Below are 26,639 nucleotides of genomic sequence, written 5' to 3'. Positions count from 1 at the left end.
CATAATTACTTTAGTGATCAGCTGTCTTTTCTTCTAGCGCCACTGAGGTTCACATTTGTGGTTTAGAGTGAATTCTGGCTTTACAGTTATTGTGTTGGCTTGGATTTTGGCACACACGTGTGTTCCCCTCAGGATGCATCGTATTTTAACCTGGCTGAGATTCCCATCAGTCTCAGCTTACTTTGTTTTGTGCTAATAAGTTAATGTTAGCATGCTAACACACTAAACCAAGATGGTGAACGTATATACTTGCTAAACATCAGAATGCAAGCATTATCAATGTTAGCATGCTAATTTTAGCATTCAGCTCACAGCAGTGCTGTGTCGAAATACAGCCAAGGTGAGTTAAGACGAAGCTAAGCGAATTTTCGCCTGAAGTCATTCGCGCTAATTTCAACGCCAGTTCCGCGCGAACCTTTGCTCAAATAAAAACATTTTAAAAATCTGGTAAGTTTGGGCAATTTTCTTATAACTAAACCGTATTTGGTTTGGGTCTTTGTTATAGTTGAGTATATTGTAGTATGCTTAGTGAGTTAAGTAGTCCATTAGTCTTGTTTACTGGCTGCATTTGTGAATGTGTGTTGTATGTTTGAAATCGATGTGCATAAAAACAATGAAAAAGAAAGCTAGGCCTACACGTATTTTTAACACTTTTATTTAAACTGTCATAACATTTGAAAAAAAAAAACATCTTAGTACGTCAAAAAATTAACCTGGCCTAAATTCAGTGTTTTATATACAGCACGTTAACAAATATACAGTCAAGGCCAGATCATGTAAGAAATTAAAAAGCCAAAGTGCATCGATTTGATCACAAAATACATGATTTCAAAAAGAACAATTTATTGGGAGAAAAGTGATGCATTTCAGCGATTTGTTCAGTGATCAAACATGCATTGCGGAGTATATAAAATAAAAATTAAAAAAATTAAAAAAAAAGTCTGACAGGCTTTTCAGTTTTCTCGCAAAATAAAACTATGAGACATATATTATTAAAACACAAATCAATTCTACATTTTCTTTGGTAAATTAGCTGTATCTCCGTGGACACCTTTTTTAAAAAAAAGGAGCATCCAGATTACAAATTGATTTCTCAACACATTTCTATAAGTATCCTTCAAACTAAACACAGTTTCTCACTTCACCACAACAGAACCCATGTAAGGTCTGCCAATTTTATCACAGACCCTACAGTATTAAGTCTTATTAACAATATGACAATATGTCACATACAGCACTTGTCTGTTTAAAATAAAACACTAGCTCATGATAACAGTAAAGGCCAAAATCTCGAGCCCAAGACACCTAAGTCCCTACACAGTCTCTGTAAACACAGATTAGACTTATTATTTTTCTTTTTAAAGAAAAAGTCACTGATGACGTTTAAAGGAAGGCATTAAGTTGGTGCCACTGAGTCATCATCCTGAAAAATAACTGAAAGTCAAAGGGAATTTTGTTTTATTCTTGCACTTTTGGATATATGATAAATGTTCTCAGTATGTTTCCGGATATCTTTCAGTGACAGGGGTTAAAGGGGTATTTGGCGACTCCTCCATGAAGTTCTACCTCTGTCTCGGACCAAGTGATGACATCTCCTCTGAGGTGGCTGCCGCAGGAGGCCAGGCTGTAGATGTCACTGGCAGTCAGGACGTGGGACCACATGTGCACGTCCGACATCTCACCCACAAATGACTGAGTGGCATCAAAACGGCCTCCCAGAGTGTCCTGAAAAAGAGTGAATGAACAGTCACCGTTAACAATAATCATTTCTTTCCAAAACAATAATTTAATATGCTCAATTTTTGCACAAATACAGGCACTTAATGGCATAAAGAGCCAAAAAAGCTTGGACTGGCAGCTTTTTTGGACTGTAAAATATTTCAAGCTCAGATCTCTTTGATAATTACACTTTTAGCATATTAAATTATCTCCCTTTTATGCATTGAATGGCTCCCTCCCTGCAATGTGCATCTACATAGAATTAATCTATTTGTCTTTACCTGTTCCTGTCCCAGGATAAAGACCCCTCCAGGTTTAATAGGGTGCCAGGGGGAAAGATTTATCCCAGACCCCCTCTGCACTCCGTCCTGGTAGGCCTCCCACTGTCCATCCCTTGTTGACCAAGTCACACAGACGTGGTGCCGGTTCCCATCACCCAGAGAAAGGGGGAGCGTCACAGACTGGGGATAGGAGAGTAAAGATGGTGAGACATTAATATAAATACATCTCGGGGTAATACAAGTAAGTACAATACCAAGAATATAGTTTGTTATTAAACAGAAAAAAATCTCTGTGAGATCTGCAGCCTATTCGACTCATTAACTAAAATGTTAAAGCCAGAATGAACTTCTAAAACACACTATAAGAATGTGGTCTGAGTGATTGGATCTCAATGCGTCCTCAATGCCACTGTCCAGTTGTGATCCAAAAGAAAAAATTATACCTTAGATCTATTTTTAAAGAATTTAACACTTATAAACTCAGCTAATCTGCATTATAAGGACTGTGTGGATGGGATTTGTCAGATTTAATTGACAGTGACCAAACAACCAACCAACTGTCAGACTGATTCAAATCTTTCTAAATCCTGATTGGTGCACAAAAGTATGTGACATCAGCTTTTTTTTTTTTCACTGAGTTCGCTAACTTCAAATCAGTGAGAAGAGCACAGAGAGAGGAAAGAGAAATATAGAAGTATCTAGAAAATTGTGTGTTGATGTAGGATGCTATCACTCATAGAAAGCAGCTGTTTGAGATAGTGAGTGTTCAGGGCCTTAAACACTGTAGCCACACACTAAGCTTAACTCACAGTGCTGCAGGGTTTCTATTTTTCCTCCCTCACCTTATCATCGATCAGAAGCTCCATAGGGTTGTTCCCCCACTCGATGAGCACCAGTTCATTGGCCTGTCCGGGTGCAGAGTAAGAAAATGGCGTCCCCAGGCCGGGCCCCACGCCCGCCTTGATCCAAAGACACAAAGTCAGAGCGAAGATCTCCTGCAGCAGCGTCTTCTTTACCCGCCCGTACATGTAGTTGGTTCTCATGGGGAAGCTGATCTGGAAGGCATCGGGACTTTTGGGACCTGTTTTTGAAGAGAAATAACATTATACCTTGACAAAACAATCTCACCTCAAGATTCGTTTATTAACTGTTCTGGTCTGGAGCTTTTGATCGTATCATATGAGCTTCCTCATCAGAATGAGTTTGCCTTGTCGTCATGAAATTGCATCTGTTCAAATTGAAAACAATTCTGAGTAATTTAATTACATCACATTAATGTTGGGTTCATAATTTTAATTAAAATTTCACTCTTGACCTTGGAAACAGCAGTTGACACACAAACGTCCATTTAGTAGCTGTTCTCGACCTTTTGATCATCGGATCGTTTTGTCAACGGCTGTTTCCGAGGTTAACAATGAACTCTGAAAACAAAAGAATGTTAGACGATAATGACCTAAAAAAAACCACACACATCGGTTGCAAATATTGATCATCCAAAATAGTTAATAGCTTATCAAAAGAAAGAACATATTACCTGCAACATTGTGCAAGTTTTGCAGCTGGTTTGCGGGTTTAAAAATACTGCAAGTTCTCTTTCACAATGCTGCTTCATTAAAAGGAACATGACATAACTCAATGGCTGTTAGATGTTGAGTTTATTTATTATATTATTTCATGCGACAGGCGTAGACTCAAAGGAGTGACTGCATGTTATAAAGTTACTACAGTGGGTGTGTACCTGCGAGGTGCAGCTGGTTGAGCAATGTTTCCAGTTTATTTGAGTGGAAACCAGTCGGTGGCCCTGGTTCTCTGTATCCTGTGTGTGAAAGGTAACTGTGACTGTCTGCTTTATTACTGTGGTGGTGGTCTTCATCATCATCATCATCATCGTCGTCATCATCATCATCCTCATCATCATCATCATCATGGTCACCGTCCACATCCTCCTGGTTGCCATTGTGGCTGTCATGGTGATGGTCAGTGTGGTTTGCGCTGTCGCTGTGACCGCCATCGTTGTGGTCGTACTTGTGGGCATTCCGGTGTCCGTCGCGGTGGCGGCCGTCATCATGATGCCCGTCATCGCGATGGCCGTCATCGCGATGTTCTCGGCCATCATCATGATGGCCGTCATCGCGATGGTCTCGGCCGTCATCATGATGGCCGTCATCGCGATGGTCTCTGTCGTCTCGGTGTGTGTTGGGGCTGCTGAGGGCGGAGGTGTGGTGCAGCTGCTGCTCCAGAGTATTGATCTTCCTCTGAAGCAGCTCCTTCAGAGAGCTGGAGTATGTGATAGACGTGTTCCTCTTCTGCTGAGGGAGGTGAAGAATACACAGGTGAGGTCTTGATAACAATGAGCATTTCCTGTCACTTAAATCCCTGTGCTTCCTATTTACAACAGAGAGGACAAAGGCATCAGTGGAGCTTTGGCATAGACACAAACTGGCTTCGAGGAACCATGTGAGGATCTGTCACCTACAAGTTGCACTTCTTTGCCTGCTACTTACATTCACTGATAATCTTTTAATGTTAGATGCAATAGTCAGGTATTCATTGTGTCTTCCTGTATCTACGTACGTCTGCTTCTCTTTCTCTCAGGTAATCCAGGCTTTGTCCTGATGCATGCCCAGATTACCAGTCTGTCAAGGGAGATCACCATAAGTACTGCTGATGTTAGACTCGTGGCAACAGCCCCCCCCCCACCCCACCCCCCCCCCCCACACACACACACACACACACACACACACACACACACACACACACACACACACACACACACGTTCCACAGCTCCTGACATCTGCCTGTATTCACGTTCCAGGGAGGAGAGCCAGGAAAAAAGAACAGAACCTAGAGAGGGAGTAACTTAATAGAAAACAGGACAATTTAAGCCTGTTGCTGCTCTGAGCTGTCCACTGAGGGACATCAGAGTGGCTTTATGCAGTTAAGTAATTCATTGTTCCTTTCTCCAAAGTACTTAGTGGACTTGATTATTTGGCAAACAATCTGGTGACGACAGCATGAATATGTCCAAGAAAAGGAAAAGCCATATAAGGGCACACTGCACATCACAAGCCTCGCTCTACTTCCAGCTCTTTCCTATTCATTAACTATATTATATTTTCTTTACTGCACCTTTTCTTTCTTTCTTTCTTTCTTTCTTTCTTTCTATAGTTTTGTACTAAGTAGTACTAAATTGAAAAAGTTTCCTCCTGCTGCTCACCTGCAGGTTTTCCAGCCTCTCCTTCAGTGCCTGCAGCATCCTTTCCATCTGCTCTGGTGATGATGTGAGGTCCTCTGGTGTCACATGTTTATCCGTCCCCTGGTGGTTGCTGCTGTGCCCCCCATCAGATCGCTGCCCCCCCACAGAGGGGTAGTGTGGTGAGTCTGGTATGAGGTGTCCATGGTGACCCTGCTGGTTGCTATAGTGCCCGTTGTCAGTGTACGTGTGATGACCGGCCACCCTTGCGTGATGGGAGTGGCCAGCTGTGCCGTGGTGCTCGTCGTGCGGCGTCACGCTCTGTCCGAGGCCCTCGCATAGGGTGAGCTTGGCCGTCAGCTCTCTAATGGTCTCCCTCTGGTCCAGGATGGTTTCTTTCTGCTGGACAAGGCTCTCCCTGAGGTGAAGGATGGTGGCTTTGGCTTCTTCGCTCGCCCCCCACCAGCCAGCAGGAGGTGCACTTTGATGGCCTGGTCCGCTGGGCCCTGCTCCCCCTACGCCTGGACCCCCTGGAGGGAAGCATGCAGGGTCTGCATCCACAGGAATAGGGGTACAAAAAAAGCGTGGGTGGGCTCCGTAGTCATAGTTAGACCCTGAGCTGGCAGATGCAGGGCAGAGGAATGAAAGTAAAGAAAACACAATGGGAACAAGGAACAGGTGTAGGGACTGAGAGTTCCTCATAATCTCCATCCACAGTTCAGACAGTAAGACGAAGGAGTTTGGCTTCACTTCCAAATGTGTGATGCCAGTTAAAGCAAAGGTTGTGTTGACTTCTTTGTTGTTGGAAAGGAGACATCAGGGAGCACGATAACAAAGGTCTCCATCCACAACGAATCCACTCATCTGTGAGGAACAAATGGAAATCACAGTTTTTGTCTTTAATCTTCTTTGTCACGCGATGCGATTTATTTTATTCAGGATGCTGCCTTGTCTCTCGTGCTCTCTTGCCGCCACGGAAGATTGGAATAAACCTGTAAAACAAAAAACATGAAATTTTAGATAAAGGTCTTTTAGTAGCATCAACAGAGGGTGGACACAGTAAGACAATCACCTGTACAATAAGGCAGCTTTGTGTTGAGACTGTGTCAGAGAAGTGTTGATTCAGCTCTATTCCTGATTATAAGGCTGCAGTTTGTGGTGGCTGTGTTGTTTTGGATTGCATTATATTATTAGGTTCATCTAATATTTTTGCATCAAGTTAAAAGACATGAGTTAAAAATGTTAAAACATGTTTTTGCTGTTCTAGTTAGAGTCAGTTTCCTTAAACAAAAAGGACAGTGAGAAGAGACACTTTTAGACCAGGCTGACAAATAGAGATGGTGGATGAACACCTCACCGTGACGTCTCTGGCCCCAGTTAGCTGCAATCTGTCTGAGCAGTAACCTTACATAGAACGGGCATGTGCCAACCAGAGACACTCCAGACAGGGATCAGTCGCAATCACAGATGTGACATCCAGACCAGACTAGGAGAATTGTGTTAACCTTTAAAGTGAATTACTTCCTGAAAGGATCCAGAGACCCAATCCAATCTTTTGATACAAATTAATGAGTTAAATTTGGTGGTGATTTATGTTTTTGACTTGGAGGATGATAATTTAAAGCAGTATATTGTTTACAGTCTGGATCCCAGAATGATCCCTAAAGATATTATATTCCCAATGTCTGTATCACAAAGCCCTGCTGACCCCTCTGAACGCTGTAACATCTCCTTCATTATGCAGGGTCGGCATTTTGAAATGGCACACACGTGATGGGGCAGCTAAACCTCACTCACCACCTGTTGCTCGCAGTGACCAGCCTCCACAATGTGTGTGTGTTTGTGTTGAAAGTTCATACATGATTCACTGTACTTTATCAATAATGAAACGCAATGAAAAATACATACAAAAACAGTCCGTTGTTTGACAAAGAACGTGTCTGCCTTCAGAGATATCTTCTCAAAAGCCAACGCAAATATTATTTATTGAGCTGCACAAAGTGGAGAAAAATAAATTCTTGCTTTTTTAATTGAGAATCATCTTTGTAATAATGTTATTATCATTATAAAGAAGAAACTTTAAACTAAAACATGTTCTGTCTCTGCGGTTCCTGTTGTGATTTATGGGAGCTTATAGGACAGACAGATGGTCGAGGTACAGAAACGTGTCACGCCCAATCACCACAGTTTAGCCCTGAGTTTATTACCACCCACAGATCACTCAATTAACCTAATTGCTAACCTTGCTATACCTTAGTCAGGGATAAGTGGGCTTGCATGCTTCTCTGTGTGCGGTAATCCATGGTGAACACGGGCTGGGCACCATCCCTGCACCATATGGTCAAGGTGGATATTTAAGTAGTAAGATTAGTCCCACATTAAAAACTGACGACAGCAGATAGACCTGTGATTAAAAAAACGGTTGACTCTGACAAACAAAATAAAGCTATTTCTAAACAAACAGATCATTTCTAGACAGAATGGATGCTGTTAATCATCATCAACTCTGGCGAGCGGTACTCTCAGAATAGATCGAAGTTTAAGAAAAGTCTGGATTATCTTTTCATCACTGCCAAATTATGTAGTATATCATATTTCGCATGTTCTATTATATATTCAATAATAAATCAAATCTATCTACAACATTCACCAACAATAAGAACAATGCAAAATGGAGCATTATTTCTTTAACTTGAGTTGTCACGTTGTACATTTTGGGTAAAAACAGGCTTTTTTTAAAAATGTTTTTACTTCTTTTAAGAAACCTAGCGAGACTTTTATCCCATCATCATACACTCTTGTTTATTGTCATGGCCAGCTACACATATTAGGACAGTGAGTGAAAACATGTATTTTCTGATTGACTTTTTAATGCCCCTTAGTTGAAATCCAACAATTCCTTAAACATCCATTAAACAACATTTTATATTGTAATTCTTCAATTTACGCTACAGTTAACTTCTTTTAGAGCCTTAAGTTTTCCTTGAAAACTAAAAGAAACACATTGTGAAAAAAAATATATATAAATGCACCTGTAGTTTCCAATACACCAAATTAATTTCCGTGCAAGGAATCATCGTCCAGCTAACTGTGACTTTTAGGAAAGTGTTTTGTTAAATGCAATTCAGTCAAATGTGACGGACAACCGCGTCATTGGACACTTGAGTTGCAGTTACATTCAGTCAAAAATAAATAAATAAAATGCTTTTAGTAACTGACATCAACATTTCCCAAACACATATTTCTTATGCAAAATGATGCAGGTTAAACTGTTAAAAAATATAAAGCCTAAGTTGTTTTATGTCATATTTTAATGATCGATTAATAATAATTTATCATTTTTAACAAGATGTTCAAATTTCTTACTTAAAAAAAGGGTTTATGTTTCTTTGCCTCTAAATGGTAAATGCAGAGCCACACTACGGCTTCTAACTGGCCTCTTTGTTACATCTCCTTGGAGAAATTGAATAAGACAACATTCACAAACTGTTCCAGTTAAATTAACATTGTTAAAGTGTCCTTACCTTGGACTCCCAGTGAGTGCAGCCTGTGTATCCACACTGTAGTGAGTTAGTACTCCTCACACACTGATCAGATTGAGAGAGATTTACTCCACAGGAGAGCTTAACTCCTTCTATCCCTCCTTCATTGTATTTACCTCTCTTTTCTCTCCGCCCCTTCTTCAGCATTTTTTTTTTTTCTTGGAAGACCACACCTCTTTTCTTGCCAGACTCTTTTGACTTTTTGTCATCTTACCCGCTGCTCCATCATCTTTATTTTTATCCTGGAAATGGGGTTATGTTGGTTACATATAACCCTGCTCTGACATCCTGCATAAACACCTTCATTTTATTTTATTTGACCTCTGATTAACAATTATCCAGGACTATAACAGGACACAGTCATTGGCTCAGCTCCTCCAGTGCGACGTCACACAGCTCACCTAGATGTCAGCAAGGAAGTAATTGACCTGATTAATTCCTCGGCTCTACCTGTCTGACTGAAGGCCGCGGCAGGACAACAGATGGCTGATTTAAGGTCAAAGAAAATCACACAACAGCAACAACAATGGAGCTAGCATGTTGGACAGGACAGACACTTGTAACAGGTTCATACACACTGGCATATATTGGGCCTCTGGGTAGTAAACCCTCATTAATATCCAATATAAAAATTTGATATTATTGAGCCTTACAGTTCTTTTTTTTCTTCTTTATTATCTCAAATTTGCAGGCAGTGTTTTATTTGATCTACTGCCTGTAGAAAAAGAGCTAGTAAGTAAACCTTGAGTTAAGATTGACAGTCAAACCGCTGCTTTTTCCTGACATAATTGACGATCAGAGCAGTCAGACAAAGTCCACTTGAACTAAACCAACCTGATTAAAGAGATGTCCTTTCAGTTCGTCTGACACGTGTTGAGTGTCGAGGATTAGGAGTGAAAAATGTGAGGAATCAAAGTGTGTGGCCTGGCTCTGTGACCTGTACTCTGTCTCTGCCTCTTCATGTCTAATTACATTTTAATTGCCAGAGCTGAGTTTCCCAGAAGTGTCTGAACATGACCTAAATATTTCACTTAAAAAGTCTACAAAAACGCTAACATTTATTTAATATTTATATTATTTTTCATATTTATAAAATAATTATTATAGAGTCATGTTTTGTAGCGATGTGAAATTTTTAAGAGCATACAATTTGTTTAAATTGTTAAAATATTCTGTGTTTATTGTCCGTCTATATGTTATAGTCATAGCTCATCAGATAAATATCTACTCCCATTATGACCCTCTCAGCAGAGCTCACCCTACAATGTACTCTCTCATTCAAGGAATAATTAATGCTATATTTCATATGTGTCTGTAGTCAGACAGACAAGATTTATATTATTCTGAAATGCAATTAAAATGTATACAAGTACATGTATATAATTATTAAATGCTCACTACGACTATAGGGGTTAAGGAACAGTTCATGAACGGCAACATTCAACCTGTGTTGTCTGTCATTCCCAGTTTCTCTTTTCTATTTTCCTGTCATCTCACTACTTCCAACTATCAAATAAAAACATAATAAATGCCCGAAAATAATTATAAGAAGCGCTACACTAATACACACAGGAAAGAGCCATGTCATTCATACGATGATACAGCAGTTTTTTGTTTTTTTTAATATGCCACATAAATAAGTTAAGATAATACTGTCACAACAGTACTATTATGCTTTAAATTACAGTCAATGCACAAAGTATTACCAAGCATTTTTTATACATCCTCATCTCAGTTCTTTAACTCCCCATTTGTTCTTTCAGAACTTACATATGTTCAGGTATGTTTAGGACTGATTTAGAGATGTATCCCTACATGTGGTGACACTTTGACACCTGTCTTTTTCTCTTGGACAGGATATTTATCTGAGACACAGCCCAAGTAAAGACGTGAGAGATGCGTATGAGTCCATCTTGTCTTTGTTTAATAGGTCAGTGTGAGCCGGGTTCTCCTGTCTGTCAATCTCCTTAGCGTGTGTGAATTAGGCCCAGAGAGGAAGCGAACCGACACAAACAGCTTTACGGCTCAGGTCCAAGGACACAAGATGACACAGATGCTCCAATGTTCCCCTCAACACTGAACCAAGTGACCCAGAAACCCACAGAGCACAGTCGTCTGTTATGGCTGGCAAACTGGAGGCTATGACAGGAAGAGATGATGCCTTGTCTTTCAAACAGAGAAATGGTCTTGGACAGCCTGCTACTGAGTAAAGACACTTTGATCTGTTTTTTTAGTGTAGGTTTGACTTGATCTGGTTGTGTCAAGTGATACAAAATAGTGCCAGTTGTGTGGAGAGGCAATGTTCTGCAGTGACGAGGTGAGGTCTGGACAGTGAAGACTGTGAAGTAACACCTGAGTACAACATATTTACATGGTAGCTGTGCTGAATGTTTCATTTATTGGTTTCATTCAAAATTGAGTGAAATTGTCAACATTGTAAATTCCATGTGCTTATAAAGGTGTATGTTTGTGATTATGAGTTTTGGTCTTAAAGATACAATTTTACTGTTGTAGTACAGTGTAACTCTACAGTCTGCACCACACTGGCTGATTGTTCATTCTCATGCAGTGGAAGTGCTGCAGGAAGTGATGTCACATTATCGCCACCACTTGGAAAAAAACTGCAACTGCAACACAAGACAGCTTCAGTCAGACACCATGCAACAAGTGATGTCCACAAAACAGGCTCTATACTGTATATGTATATAATGTACAGTTATAAAGCACTGACACTGTACTGGAGCCCACTCCACCACATTGTAGGTGGAAAAAGTTTCCTCTACTACAATTACCGGACAGTATTTTTGTACATTCACTGATTATATTTACATATAAACCATGCAACGCAGTAATACATAATATAATCAATATCATCAGTGTTAGAGTGTTATAGCCCTCAGTACATTTCTGAGAAAACCATCCTTCACAATTAATACTTTATGTTGGAATTTCCATTGGAACAAAATGACTATTTGCAAGAGTTTGCTTGTAGTTACTGACCCACAGAGAAACATCACTTAACTCTGCAGCTCTGTTTTGTAGCTTAAACTACACCATCATTTATTAGTTGATTTAGATTTAGTAATAATTAGCTGAATCCGCAAAGTAACTAAAGTTAAAGTAAATGTAGTGGAGTAAAAAGTACAAAGTAACAAAAATACTCAAGTGCCAATGGCACATTTTTTTTATATTGCACTTTTCATTAGGCCTACACGTGAACTCAAAGTGCTTTGCATAAAAATACACAATATATATCCTATATAAAAAAAAAAAATACAAGTACCTCAACGTTGTACTTGAGTGAATCTACTTACGTCCCACTAATCCTAAACATTGGGGACTTTTCCCACCCTTTTAACCTCTCCTCTCCTGCACGTCTATCTGCCTTTAATCATCTCAGCAGTTTATTGCAGTGAATGGAGGGCCATGCAGGGCCTCCTCCTCCTGCCCCCCTGTGAGAATGGGCAGCAGGAATATGTGATGGTCCGGAGTGTAAGTAGGCCAGTGATAGCATGTGCTGCTCTGTCTTTGGCTTAAAAAGTTCAAGTCATTATTCTCCTCCTGCTCCTATTCAGACGAGGTCCCGTTGGCTCATTGTTATTCTGCCCGAGTGACAGAGAGAGACAGAGAGGGAGAGAGAGAGACACAGAATGGGAGGCTGACTGTGGTTTCCAACGGCAGGGAGCTGGTTGTAGGCTACTGGGCGGGGGTTTTTGTCGGTGTTTTTTTTTCGGCCGGTTTTTGAGGGCGTGAAGGCATGTTGATAATCGGCTCAGTAATGAGGAGAGGTACTGAACGGCACCAGATATCTGACCCCGATTCCTGGGAGTAGAGAGAGGAGGAAAAAAGAGAGAGGGCCATGTGAAAAAGGGGTGGAGGGGAGTTGAGATTTAGTGCTCTGCTGGATGAAACAACCCCCCACTAACTAACGGAGAGGGAAAATAGCCTAATAGGAAGAAAGGAGGGGGTGTCATTTAACACTCAAAGACGCGCAGGAAGCCTTTATCGTTTCCCACAATGAGATCAGAAAAGGTATGTAACTTTCTTTTTTTAAGTAGCTGAATTATGTTAGTGTTTTTCAAATGGAAGTTGAGAGATCAACAGGTAGCTGTTGCACTGCACTGTGTGGGCAAATGGCAGGGTGCATTTATTTTACTCAGGAAAAACATCCACTCTGAAATGACCCAACTTATTAAGTTTATATGTACATGCAGGTTTGGTACATTTTACTTGTGTTTTTTTTTGGTTATGTTGCATTTTCCTCAGTATTTCCAATGCATTTGATGAAGTTGTTGAAATGAGATGGTGTGGAAGAAAAGGCTCCTTTAGCACTAGGGTCCTGCTGTAGTTGCAATGTTGCACCATTAATTTATCTAAGAGAGATGTAAGAAGTAGCTGGAAGCATTTCACCATAAAACAGGACACGATACCTTTAAAACTACCAAAATGCACAGTTGTTTTTAAGGCTTGCATTAGTCATTTAAACAATTTTCTTTTTGGTTCTGTCATTTCTAAAATTTTGCAGTGGTATTTGGGCTGTAAATATATGTCAGAAAATAGTGTATAATGCCATCATAATTTCCTCTACAATCGTTTTGTCCGAGCATCATTCCAAAACCCACATATATTCAGTTTACTTTCATATAAAACAGAGAAAAACAACAAATCCTCACAATGGAGAAGTTTGAATGAGATTGTTTGGGGGCATTTTGCTTGAAAAATGACTCCAACAAGTAATCGATAATCAAAATAGTTCCAGATAATGTTTTCTGCTGATCGAATTAATTGTGCAGCCTTAAGTGACATTAATGATTTTTAAATACAATGTTTGCTTCCAAACCATTTGAAGAAATTTAAAGAGGCCAATCCACATGAATGCACCTTCTGTATCAGTTTCCCAACCACCTGCAGACTGTTCCTGTTGCATCCTGAAACAAACAACACTTTATTTCTTAGAATTAAGCCACACTAAGCTAGAAAATACACACACATCTCACATTAGTATTTTACCTAAAGAATGTACAAAGTGTGTGCAAAGCCCTTCAAACTAAATAAAAAAGACAAAGTTAAGACAGAACTCTCACTTTTCTGTCTTATCCTGCAGACTATTACAGCTCCTCTAACAAATTACAGACTTCACCAGGGTTGCCTTAATGAGCAAGAGACTGGAATTTCTTTCTTTGTGTCATATACCATTAGTTGATCTGGGTCAACGTTTCATCTGTAATCTCGCTGTAATAACAAAGGACTGCAAGGGGAAAATCAAATGAGCATAAAAAAAATAAAATAATAAAATAAAATAAATCCAGACTGGAAATCCTTTGACCCCGGAGCAGTCCCCCTTCATCGTCCTCTCTGCCGAGGAAACATTGCAGTCGCGTGTTTATTCAGTGCTCTGTGACTCAGGCTGGAGAAGCCCATTGTTCTTATGTGAAATGATGTAACTTGTCTGCCACACAAATCTTGGAGAAATATTTGGGTTGCTGTAATGTTGTGAAGGGATAATGTAGAAACTGGCAGCTGAGGCACACAGAGGAGATCCATGTTAAAATAACACTGTTGCCCTCAGACATAACCCAATGGCGGTCCGACATCCTCATCACTTGTTGTGATGGTTCGATGGCTTTAAAAGTCCTCTGGCTGATTCAAATCTCACCCTTTCAACCATTTAGAGCGAGAGAGTGCACGAGAGAGAGTGCACTGTAGAGATTATTGTGTTGTGAATGTGATATATTCTGACACCTGCTGTGGAATATACAATAATACAAATAAGTGCTTTGACAGCCTCTTTCCTCTATTGAGGTGAAAGTAAAAACACCTGGATTTGTGCGTTCTCATCAAGTTTTTAGGTCAATCTTAGGAGTTATTGTGATAGATTATCACTCACTGCACTGTATCTTCTCTTTGTCTTTTCTCTTTTAGGGGGTTGCTGTCTGCTGTAAAGCTTAGGGCCCTGAACAACAGAAATAAACAACACAAAACGTACATAGTGGCAGCCCGTAACCGAGAGAAGAAAAATGTCTCGAACAGAAGAGGTCAACAAGATGACAGAAAATGTCTATAAGGTATGACTCCTCCTCTATTTGTCTGTCCTGCCTGCACCAACAATGATTCTAATAAAGTGTAGTGAAATGGTTTTGGATTTGGAAAAACTTTACAAATTTGCGTGTCATAATTTGCCTGTCCTTATAATTGTTGCCAACAGGGGATTCTGGACCAGTTCAACCCCAGTCTGAAGAACTTTGTGACCATGGGGAAACACTATGAGAAAGCCCTGACAGGTTAGTCAAACACAGGAGAATTCAGATGACACTGGCCTTTGATTTGTCTGAATCATTGTTTTCTGACACTGTTTCCCCTAAAATGTACTCTCTTTTTCAGGAGTAACTGTGGCTGCCAAAGGGTACTTTGATGCTCTGGTGAAACTTGGAGAGCTGGCGAGCGACAGCCAAGGCTCCAAAGAGCTGGGTGAGTGGGCGGCTGGTGGAGAAGGGCCGTGTTGAGGAGAAAATAAAAATAAATTAGTGATGGACCTAATAAAGTTAAGAGAGTCGACGTGACAGCTGGAGAGAAGATGAAAATAGTCTGTGCTTCATGTGTTGGTGAGGGAGGAGATGAAGACAAGAGGGAATGAGGAAATGTAGTGAGAGAGGGAAAGAACAGGGGGAAAGGGAGAGAGTAGGGTCATTGTTGGGAGATTAACAACACCACATGATCTCATTGTAATGCTGAAAACAGCGGGGGAGGCAGGCAGGAGAGTCGGAGGGCGAGATGCCAGCCACCACATACTACAGCACTGTGTGACCGAGAGAGGGACTCAACTCGACTGACACTTTGTAAATGAGAAATTGTGTTAAAACAGCATGTTGTATGACATTTTTATTGATGTGTTGCCCTGCATGTATGTTGATGAACATTGAACATGAACATTCATTATTAGAGCACAGATTTTCTGCACATGTTAAAGATGCACTGTAACTAATAAAAGCAGTTGATCTAAATGATATATATACAGTATCTCACAAAAGTGAGTACACCCCTCACATTTTAGTAAATATTTCATTATATCTTTTAATGGGACAACACTGAAGAAATTACACTTTGCTACAATGTAAAGTATTAAGTGTACAGCTTGTATAACACAAGTGTAAATGTGCTGTCCCCTCAAAATAACTCAACACACAGCCATTAATGTCTAAACCGCTGGCAACAAAAGTGAGTACACCCCTATGTTAAATTCCCATAGAGGCAGGCAGATTTATATTTTTAAAGGCCAGTTATTTCATGGATCCAGGATACTATGCATCCTGATAAAGTTCCCTTGGCCTTTAGAATTAAAATAGCCCCACATCATCACATACCCTTCACCATACCTAGAGATTGGCATGGGGTACTTTCCATAAAATCATCTCTCAATGCAAATCAAACCAGCTATTAGGCTAACCGACATAAAACCATGCCAATCTCTAGGTATGGTGAAGGGTATGTAATGATGTGGGGCTATTTTAATTCCAAAGGCCAAGGGAACTTTATCAGGATGCATAGTATCCTGGATCCATGAAATAACTGGCCTTTAAAAATAAAAATCTGCCTGCCTCTATGGGAATTTAACATAGGGGTGTACTCACTTTTGTTGCCAGCGGTTTAGACATTAATGGCTGTGTGTTGAGTTATTTTGAGGGGACAGCACATTTACTTTTTACATTTTACAGTTATACAAGCTGTACACTTAATACTTTACATTGTAGCAAAGTGTAATTTCTTCAGTGTTGTCCCATTAAAATATATAATGAAATATTTACTAAAATGTGAGGGGTGTACTCACTTTTGTGAGATACTGTATATATATATATATATCTATATAGATATAGATATATATCTATATCTATCTATCTATCTATCTATCTATCTATCTATGTGCTTTACTGCTGCTCACAGGAGACACACTGTTTCAGATGGCCGAGGTCCACAGACAGATTCAGGTGCAGCTGGAAGACGTGGTAAGACTCAGTTGCTCCGGACAAATTATTTTTTTAGCAACCATTTTAAAATATCATATAATGTTTAAAGTGGCCAGAAAGAGTGCAATTTTTTTGAGTTTTTAAATAAAACATGTATTGCAGCCTGTTAGCATGAGAGTTTAATTTTTCTTTGATGAACTGTGCCGGGGCCTTTCACATGGATGTCGCTGTGTCAGTATACGTTGTTTAAAATGTTGCATATGGATCTTTTCTTCAACAGTTAAAGCTGTTTCACTCTGAGCTGCTCGCCCAGTTGGAGCAGAAGCTGGAACTGGATATTAAATACCTCACAGTAAGTCAAAATGTTAATTTACTTTTGATAAATTGTGAGAAAAGCAGGATTTTTGCTTAGTTTAAAATGTTAAGTTTAATTTATTTGACTAGAAGGCAAGGCAGTGGGAGGCAAGTTTATTTGTGTAACTAATTATAAATTCAATAATGGAAACAAATATTGAATAATTTATGGAAAATTACATAAATATATAAGAATAATTGTGTAAAATGCAACTGATTAACAGTAAAAACAAGTTCCCCTTGATAAATAAAAGTGGATTCAGTTAGTTTTTCACCACCACACTTAAATCTGAAATATTACCTCTGACAAACCTCCTTTCATCACACATGATGAATAAATCCTCTGACTTTTTTCTGCTTCCCCCTCAGGCCACCCTAAAGAAGTATCAGAGTGAGCGGAGGTCTAAATCTGAGTCTATCGAGCGCTGCCAGTCCCAGCTGAAGAAACTCCGCAGGAAGAGCCAGGGCAGTCGTCATCCGAACAAATATGGAGACAGAGAGATGCAGGTAAGTGAAGGCCAGAGCTATGCATGGGCACTGGACAAAAATACATATTTAATACATACGTTTTTTAAGTAAAATGCACAAACACGTAAACTAAAGTTACAGTGATCCGAAACATCTCCCTCAGCATTACATCAGATTAAAAAGCAGAGTTGTGTGATAAATAGCCCAGTGTGAATAAGATTAAAGAACAATCTGCCTCAGCTGATCTGCAGAAAACAAGCAACTTAGTGCACATGCTTTTACGTGAAGAAATATGAATGATATAAGAGGGTGAAAGGGTTTAGCCACTTGGAGGGTTATGTTTGAAGTTTTGAAGTACAATGTGCATTAAAGGTCACTCCGTCGTTGAGTACTACATGTATGCATGTGATTGTGAATGCAGGACTGTGCGTACATGTTGAAGGATGTTCAGGTTTGCAGTGAAATCTCTGACTTTTTCTCCAGTTTGTGGAGTTGATGAGTCGTCGCCAAGGCGAGCTGGACACGCTGGTTGCCACGGGTTACAAGTCTGCGCTCACCGAGGAAAGGAGACGATATTGCTTCCTGGTGGACAGACAGTGTTGTGTCACCAAACTGCTCATTAACTACCACTCAAAGGTGATCTGTTCACATTTACTTTACGGTTTCAGCTTTCAGATGTATTAATCCACAGCTAAAAATAGTCCCCAACATGCACTATTTTCTCCTGTCTGTGTAATGTTTGCTAAAAACAGGAAATTACCGGACATTTTTTAATAAATAAATAAAAAAAATAGACAATATATTTGTAACCTGATTCAGAAGATTCACGTCTTCAGTAGGAACCAATCAGCTTGGGGCTGAGGTGTCTCAGACAGGTTAGGGAAGTTAGATTAACACATTGTTGGTTTTTGCTCTTTTCATTTGTTTACAAGAAAACAATGAAATCCAGTCTAACAGTTTGGATTTTCTCTTTTTGTGCTTTTCAATATAATCCAGGTGAGAGAGCTTCTGTCACAGAAACTTTCATCTTGGCAGCAGTCATGTTCTCAGCCCACAAAACTCCCAGAGCGCGCTCTGAATCTGCTGCGTCACACTGCACCTCAAGGCTCAGGGGCTGCTGGGATAGCTGAGGTCTTCCGCCACACCAAGATCGACTCTGCTCAGCCAGAACAGGTCAGATAATTTTTATTTATACAGTCAGATGGTTGATGTGTTCTTTGGACTTTATCTTAATCTTAGCTGCACTGTGGTTGGTTTCCACAGAAGGATTACATGGAGGGTTGATAGTTTGAAACCCACAAAACAAGTTTATTATTAGTTGTTCCTGGTAGAGGTGGGTCATTGTTTTGCAAGTAACTCTCAAATCTTGATTATGAAGTTATGAATCAAGTCCCAAGTCAAGTCAAAAGTCCTTAACATTTTGAGTTAAGTCCTAAACTAGTCATTATAGAAATAAAAACAGCCACGCATCAATGACAGATACTTAGCTATGATATTGCTGATTGTTTATTGATTTTAAAATACAACATTTAGATCTAATAAAATCTTGGATGCAAAGTCTGTAAATCCTTATGTAATCTCAGATATTATCTCTTATCCATAGTTGGCACGCTTTTTAATGACTTGGAGTCCTTTCAAGATAAAAGGCTAAGATCCAAGTGAAGTCAAAAGTCATTGGTGTCAAAGTCAAACTCGAGGTGACAAAGTCCTTTTTGATTTTGCCAAGTTGGGTCTAAAGTCACCAGATTCACAAGTCTGACTCAAGTCTTTGTCAGGTGACTCAAGTCCACACCCTTTGTACCTTGAAATGTAATACTAAAAACGTCAATAAGACATTCACAATATTAGATTTTTAACACTGACTTCTAATTTCTGGTAGTTAACAGTATCTGTCTTTGATGTTTCAGAGGCTCTCTGTTCAAGAAGTCCCTCCTCTGTTGAATGGAGACTCCAGTCGCTCCCAGCTGCAGCGCTCGCTCCCCTCCTCCTCCCAGAGTGAAGCCTGTCCTCCTCAGGCCTCCCCCCAGACTTTCCGCTCTCTCCCCAGTGGAGGAGCTGCTGGAGCCTCATCACGAGGAGCGTCTCCTCAGCACACCAGCACCCCCCTCAGTGCATCAGCCAGCCCCCTCCCTGACAGCAGTGCCAGCAGCAGTGCCAGCCCTGCTGTATCCACTCCCACCACGCCCGGTGGCTTTGCCCAACAAAGCTCTCTCATCCTGGCCGCAAACACATCCAACCTCTCCCCGAGCCTCATCCCCTCAACGGTGATGTCGCTCAGCCAGACCTCCACGGCCGGCGGATCCTTGCATGGCATGACCCTCCCCATCCCCCACAGTGCTCCTCACAGTCCGCCACTGCCCCACAGTGCTCCTCTCTCCAGGGCCATGACTCCTGTGCAGTTACTGCACCAACAGGTGGGACCAGGAGGAAGCAATACCTCATCACCGTCACATAATCCCTGGCTGCTGAAGACCACTGACATGTGTGCAACAGCAACACTCCCACTGCCGAAGAGACCTGTCAGTGAAATGAAGCTGGGCGGCTTTCAGGGTAAGATGTGAGAAGTTTCCTCTGTATGTTTGAGTGTTTCCATCATCATTTTTTAAGTTGTAATCCTTTAGTCCTTTTCGATTTAGTCCTTGTTGATTTGGCAACATCCGTGATTACTATGGTAACAGCAGGTGCGGAGCCAACACAGCTACTTTGTCAGAAATACAAACAGAAGCGCAACTGATGTTAGAGTGCAGCCAAACAAACCCACGCTGTTTTCAAAAAAAGAGTTTCAAAATAATTTAAACAGCCTATCTCGCTCCATTTCTCCCTGAAATGTGAACAACTGAACGCTGACAAAAATGCTTTTAATGTAAAGCAGCAGCTGATATATAATGATGTGTTTTTCATTAGCAGTAACTTAATACAGCTCTTAAATGACTGTAGGACAGCTAAAACTAAACAGTCAAGCTGAAAATCACTAAAATAAAATGACAGTAAAGCTGGATTACATGTATGCATAATTCCAAATCCCTCGTCTATAGACTAACAATTTGTTTTGAGGATTATAACTTTTATTCATCTTTCTCCTCTACCTAGGCTCCACTCTCCCCAGGATGCTGCCTTTATCTGGACCTACCCGTGTGGAAGCCATGTTCGCTCACACTCCTGGAGCAATGGAGGGCGGTGGCGTAGGGGGCGGGGCTTGCTTACTGCACTTCCTGCCTGGTGACAACATCACCCTGCTCATCTCTGAGCCCAGAGACGGGTGGCACTACGGTCAAAATGAACGAACTGGGCGGTATGTTTTACAAATCGCACACTGATGTAGAAAACCACTTAATGATCTGCTGTATAACTTTGAGAGGGCCTAGTAATGTTAGCAATGTTTTAATGCACACAATCAGAAGACTCTGAAATGTCTCAATACTAAGGTTGAATGTTCAGGTGTCACGATAACCACAACAAGTCAGGGAAACCACTTCCCCTTAACCTTGTGCTTTCTTTAAGCGTACTGCTAGTAGAAGGGCTTTTTTTCTTTCTTACTTCAGAGAACTTCTCATATCGCATGTTGTGTGCAAGCCTCTCTCCAGCACCAGGTTAACAAATCTATTCATGACAATGGAGACTGCGAGTTTTCTTCATCACCCAAAACCCTGACTTGTAGCTTGATGCTCTCGTTTCACATCTCGTGGGCACATACAGTAAAACATTTTCCTTCACAGGAAAGGCTGGTTCCCTTTCTCCTACACTCAGTCTTACCCCAGCAAGACGGATCACCTCGAGAGGTAAGACAAACACTGAAATCTGCAGGTTTTTTGATCGATTGTTGATGAACTTTGACACTGTTAATGACAGAAATGTGTCCTTCACTTCCCTTTAGTTGTTTTACAACTCAAACTTTGAAAACTAGGAAGTAATAATATGACACCCTTTCCCTTTTTCCATCTGTATTCTCAATAAATCAAAACATCCTTCATGCCAGACACACAGAAAGTGCACAGGAGCACATAAACTGCAGAATGATACTCACTGTTTGCCCACTCAGTCTTTCCACCACCCTTTCCCCAGCACGTTCACTTCCAACACCAACAGCTTTGTTGATGAATTAACACAAAAACAACATATCTCGACTCATGTTTCCTTTGTGTTTTTCCTTGTATATTCTTTCCTCTCTGTCTGTGACCTTCCCTCCAGCTCTCTCTTCTTATCTAAGGCTAACAGCACCAGTACGGGCCAGCTCGACAAGCTGGTGTCTCCAGGTCTCCCGGTCCTAACCCCTGAATCAGAGGAGGAGCGCTCCCTTCCTCCCCAGAGGGTCAGCACCTTCCGCCCGCGCCCGTACAGCATGGCCGACAGCAACAAGGTCAGAAACATGAAACCTTTGGGAGGAGGTCAAAGGTCACGGTCTTGGCCCAACTGAGTCTCAATGTAAATGGAAGAGATACAGATGCTTTGTAATAATGGAAATGTAGTCGAGATATCCTTTTAATATTATGTCTTCTTCACATTACAGATCACTGCAGAATTGGTCTCTTCACCACCCTCCCCAACCAGGTAACTTTGAGCAATTCAAAGTGTGTGTCATTAAAGGGGCATTCCACCAATTGTATATGTCACAGTCAATTTACTAGTCACATTACTCAAGATTACTCTTGGTAGACTATTAGGTAGATGATCACTTGAGTAATCTTGGCTTGGCCTTAGGGACTACAAAATAAAAAACACAAATTTCAAACTCAAACTCGTGTCTAAGAGCATGGAGTTAGATTGACGCGGGCATCATGGTAAGTGAAGGATCCATTGTTTTTGGTGCTTGACCATCAATTTTGACCTTTCTTTTTTAGCCAAGTTAGCGCCGTGGCTCTAGGAATGGCAATGTCGGTCTGTCAGTTGGTCCACCACTTGGGTCCCAAATGAAATATCTCAACAACTATTGGATGGGTTGCCATGGCATTTTGTAAAAGCATTCATGGTGCCCAGAGGATGAGTCCTAATGACTTGGGTTATCCTCTGACGTTTCATCTAGTGGCACTGTGAAGTCGCCTTTTTTGTTTTTAAGTGAAAAATCATCAATTAAATGGATTGCTATGAAATTTGTTACAGGTATTCTTGTTCCCCTCAGGATGAATAGGTAATAAATATTAGCTAATTACCGAATGTTAGCATGTTAAAATGCTAAACTAAGATGGTGAACATGCTAAACATCAGCATGTTGTAATTGTGAGCGTGTTAGCTTGCTGACATTAGCCTCATAGAGCAGCTAGCATGGCTGTAGACTATTAGTCTTGTTTCTTTTTACCTGTTTTTTGCAATTCCCACCGCTGTATGTACAATACTAATTTGCTAGAGCGCCCCTTTTAACACCAGAAACTATAGTTTAATATGTGGTTGTCATACCTTTCATTTTCATTTTTTCCTCCTTTCAGGGCCAATCCATTTGCCCATGTCCGACTTAGAAGAACTGTCACCAACGATCGCTCAGCTCCCATCATTGAGTAAGAGTTTTATTCCCACAGCAGAAGCAATCCTGTTCTCTGTGGTTTGACAAAAAATGGTTCTTTGGTTCATGTGGATTCTTTACTTCTTACTTTCTTTTTTTGCAAATTAATTAAATACAGATTGTTTTGTTTTGTGTGCAGGAATAGAATTGTTTTAAATCAAAGTATAAAAGGTTGATGTCAGTGGTGTAGTCTACGTGATACGCAGGTATACGCAGTATACTCACTAAGAAAGCTCCAGGATTGCCATATACCCACTTAAAAATGCGCAATGACACACAACAACATACTTTCCATCATATTTTTGACATATTTTGAATTGTCATGTGTTTTTTTGTCTTTGCATAGGCTAAATAAAGGTATTTCAGCTGTGAATTGGTGCATAAAAGTGTATCAAAATGCAGGAAATTAAGTCTTTGATGCTCAAAATTTCCCTGGGGGAGGACACCCAGACCCCCCCCCCCCCCAAAGTCCCATTCTGTCCCATACATATACAGTACAGTATACCCACTACAATACATTAGACTACACCACTGGTTGATGTGTAAAGGCTGACCTGTTATAAATATAATTACAGTCAATTTGATTTTGAGGTAGTTAATAGGAAAAAAAAGAGTAGAAACAAGACCACTATAATGTTTGAAAATTCTGTTTGAGTGAGACATGGACATTAAAACAAAATCTAGGCTAGTTTTAATGTAACAGAAGTAAGGTGTTTGGCTGTACTTAGCTTAGTGTTTGAGACCGACATACTGTATCGTGCAGAATAACTAACATTTTAGGTTTTTCCTGGTCTATGAAAGAATGCCTCTTATATCTCTTACTGTTTTACAGTGCAATTATTTTCTCGACATAACCTTTAATGTAGATTTTTTTGGTTGTTTTTTGTGCCATATACAGAAAAGTTTTCTTTGTTGGGCAGATAGGGACTGGCTCCTAATAGCAGGTTGTGAACTTTCACTTTCACTGTACTGAAGTGTTACAGGATGAGGACAGGCTCCTACTGTAATTGTGCTATTACGGTATTCTATTTTTTAGAAAAGCTGCCAGATTGTTTTTTTGGTTGTAATGAAGGTGAACTTTTAAATGTATTCAAAGTATCTTTTTCTATTTTAAAATGTGGTTGTTTGGTTGATAGTCTTGGCATATTTTGAATGAAATTGGCACAGTTAGTTATTTTTGTGTCATTTTAACCTTAAAATTACTGAACATGGGCAATGCTGTTTGAGTGTTCAAGTCCCTGTCAGTTATATAGAGTATTATGTTTATGCCAGTTAACACTACACATTCTGCTGCTGTAAAGTCACATATTAGTGTTTTATAAATGTAGATTTTTGGAGTAGTTTAACTCTTTACCTCAAAATACATTTAAAAAAACAAATTCTACCTTACATTCGATTATTTAAATGATTTTTTTCTCATTTGATCAATGAGACTTGTTAGTTTCTAAGTGGAATACTTATTTAATACGGAGCAAGTCCTACAAAACACAGAAACAGAAAAACTCACAAGCTTCACAGACACAAACTGTGACAGTTGATAGTTGAACATTTGGATGGTGTTATTACTGAAAGTGTTGTTGTTTTCTTAGAAGATAGCATGTTGTGGAGGGTTCAAAATGTAAAGAATGAGAGATTTGCATGCTTAGTCTTTGGATTTGATGTCTTCTTGATTTCTTTTCAGTCCCAAATCTAAAGCTAGACAACATCTAGGCTAGTTGATTGTAGTTGTCCGTTTACCAATCAAACTGAGCAGAATCTTCAAGAGAGATGTGAAAGGTGAGACAGGCGATAGGATTGAGTTTTAACGGGGAACTGTATCTATGAAAGTGATGAAGAATGCATACGGGAAGTTGACCAACGTCTGAGCAAGTGTTTATGGTAAACTAGAGTATCCAAAGTAATATTCTGTAGCTCTGTTGTCGCCTCTAGAAAACTGGTTTAAAGTTGAAACTTTGTATCCATGCAACCTGAAATGTTATGTTCCTTAACTGCCTTCAGTTTCTGTAATCTTTTAGCACCTTGAAGATTCAATATAACACATTCAGGGGTTGTAGTATATCATCTCTAACAGCATTTATGTAACTTTGAGTAGTATTGCATCATTTATAAAGGTGACCGCAAAATATCAGAGCTAATGCTTACTCATGCTTGTAAATAGTGCTTAAAACGTCTGTGTGACTTTTATTTGACTTCTTTTTGTAATGATATTTCACTTTGATAGAACATTTTGACTGCAGAAACAGTAAATCTCCCTGCACATGTAAGCAGCGGCATTCAAACTTTGAACAGGAGGTGACACAGTGATAATACAGAATGACATGTTGTTCACCTACACAGGTGTGAATGTGTTTTAAACTGATAATATTGATTAAAATAGACTTAAAACTTTGAGTCAAATTAACTGGTGGCTGTTTTAGTGGCCAGTATTAGTGATTCATAAAATAGTATTAAACATGAACTGAGTTTGGGGCGAGTGATACAGTGAAAAATATTATAAAACAAATCATTTTACCCTTACAAATGCAAGACGTGCAAAAATTAGAGTGTAGAAATTGATACAGAGAAATAATTTAGTATATGTACAACATATAAATATCTCTGAAGTGTGTAATATGTTGTAAGAAATACATGGGAAGTTTATTAAAATACATTTGTTATAAATATATAACAAGAAATGTGTAATGTCTAAAAGATACTTGGAATCTGTGCATTGTCAGCTGTTCTCTTATCACAACTGCAGATGGAGACCTTATGCAAAGAGATGTTACTAAAACGCAAACTTATGCAAAGTCTAAAACTCTTCTTCCAAAGTGAAATATTGTTTTAACATTGCACACCCATTTTACACAGTTCCCCAGTTCTGTGAAAAATATGAAGCTATGTAAACAGGTCTGTTCTCTGAATTGCATTGACATGAAATCCTGGTGACTGCAGAAGATATTATATCATGATGATGAATACTGCTGAGGAAGACATTATTTACATGAAACATTGAACATTGATGTGTTGTGAAATAAAAGTTCTATGGAGGAAATCTTTGTCCACTTTTGCTTTGTATGTTCATGTTAGTTTATCTATGGGGGTTGAGTACACAGTACATGTGAGACAAACAGGTATTAAAATGCATTACATCTTATTGAATAATCCAGTCTCATTTTAACTGTAGCAGCTGGGTCTTTATATGGAACTGCTCCACATATTGTTCTGGTAACTTATTTACTCATGCAAGTAGATTAATGCTGGTATGAAACAAGGAATTCATATTTAAAGTTAATCTGATTCCAGCTTTTTTAAGTTAAGCCTCTGTGAAGGATCAGGGTTGGGTTAAAGCTTAGTATCAAAACTTTCACAATCTGCTCTGGAAAATCAAACGCCGGGTCATGTTTTCTGACTGAAAAGTGTGATTCTTTTTACATTTGTCTGTGTTTTGAGAGGTTGGTCTACCAACCCAGCATTTGTCTTAGAGAGGAAAGTCAAAAAGACTTCAGGCAGACTTCTTGAAAACTGAAATTGGTCTTTTTAAGGTTTACTCTAAAAGGACTTAAGTATTTAGCTTTGTGCTCAAATTTCAACAGCTTAAGTGGGGAAAATTATTGTGAAGTTACAATTTGGCTCAATTCTGCCTT

General features: G+C 39.8%; 2 protein-coding genes across 2 annotated transcripts; one reads left to right on the top strand and one right to left on the bottom strand.

The window, feature by feature from the left end:
* Positions 1-669: 669 nt before the first annotated feature.
* Positions 670-8,817, bottom strand: LOC144518961 (uncharacterized). The gene is made up of 6 exons (XM_078251844.1): positions 8,719-8,817; positions 5,219-6,186; positions 3,739-4,306; positions 2,843-3,081; positions 2,001-2,180; positions 670-1,725 (listed from the first exon to the last, which is right to left on the bottom strand). The coding sequence occupies exons 2-6, from the start codon at positions 5,903-5,905 to the stop codon at positions 1,516-1,518; spliced, it is 1,884 nt and encodes a 627-aa protein (XP_078107970.1). The 5' UTR covers positions 5,906-6,186; positions 8,719-8,817; the 3' UTR covers positions 670-1,515.
* Positions 8,818-12,370: 3,553 nt separating this feature from the next.
* Positions 12,371-23,481, top strand: LOC144519569 (BAR/IMD domain-containing adapter protein 2). The gene is made up of 15 exons (XM_078252788.1): positions 12,371-12,768; positions 14,659-14,801; positions 14,942-15,017; positions 15,118-15,204; positions 16,675-16,736; positions 16,978-17,049; positions 17,421-17,558; positions 18,003-18,155; positions 18,516-18,692; positions 19,427-20,069; positions 20,610-20,811; positions 21,236-21,298; positions 21,708-21,876; positions 22,027-22,067; positions 22,940-23,481. The coding sequence occupies exons 2-15, from the start codon at positions 14,754-14,756 to the stop codon at positions 23,010-23,012; spliced, it is 2,004 nt and encodes a 667-aa protein (XP_078108914.1). The 5' UTR covers positions 12,371-12,768; positions 14,659-14,753; the 3' UTR covers positions 23,013-23,481.
* The last annotated feature ends 3,158 nt before the right edge of the window (positions 23,482-26,639 follow it).

The sequence above is a fragment of the Sander vitreus genome, chromosome 6, assembly GCF_031162955.1.
Source record: "Sander vitreus isolate 19-12246 chromosome 6, sanVit1, whole genome shotgun sequence".
Taxonomy (NCBI): Eukaryota; Metazoa; Chordata; class Actinopteri; order Perciformes; family Percidae; genus Sander; species Sander vitreus.
Note: the sequence above shows the minus strand (reverse complement) of the source record. Positions and strands in the feature narration are given on the sequence as shown.

Coding starts and splice junctions, on each gene's coding strand:
- LOC144519569 (XM_078252788.1), top strand. CDS start 14,754: ATGTCTCGAACAGAAGAGGTCAACAAGATGACAGAAAATGTCTATAAG. Junction 18,156..18,515: donor TCATTAACTACCACTCAAAG/GTGATCTGTTCA, acceptor AATATAATCCAG/GTGAGAGAGCTTCTGTCACA. Junction 20,070..20,609: donor GAAGCTGGGCGGCTTTCAGG/GTAAGATGTGAG, acceptor TCCTCTACCTAG/GCTCCACTCTCCCCAGGATG.
- LOC144518961 (XM_078251844.1), bottom strand. CDS start 5,905: ATGGAGATTATGAGGAACTCTCAGTCCCTACACCTGTTCCTTGTTCCC. Junction 4,307..5,218: donor AGAGGCTGGAAAACCTGCAG/GTGAGCAGCAGG, acceptor CTCCCTCAGCAG/AAGAGGAACACGTCTATCAC. Junction 2,181..2,842: donor AGCTTCTGATCGATGATAAG/GTGAGGGAGGAA, acceptor TCCTATCCCCAG/TCTGTGACGCTCCCCCTTTC.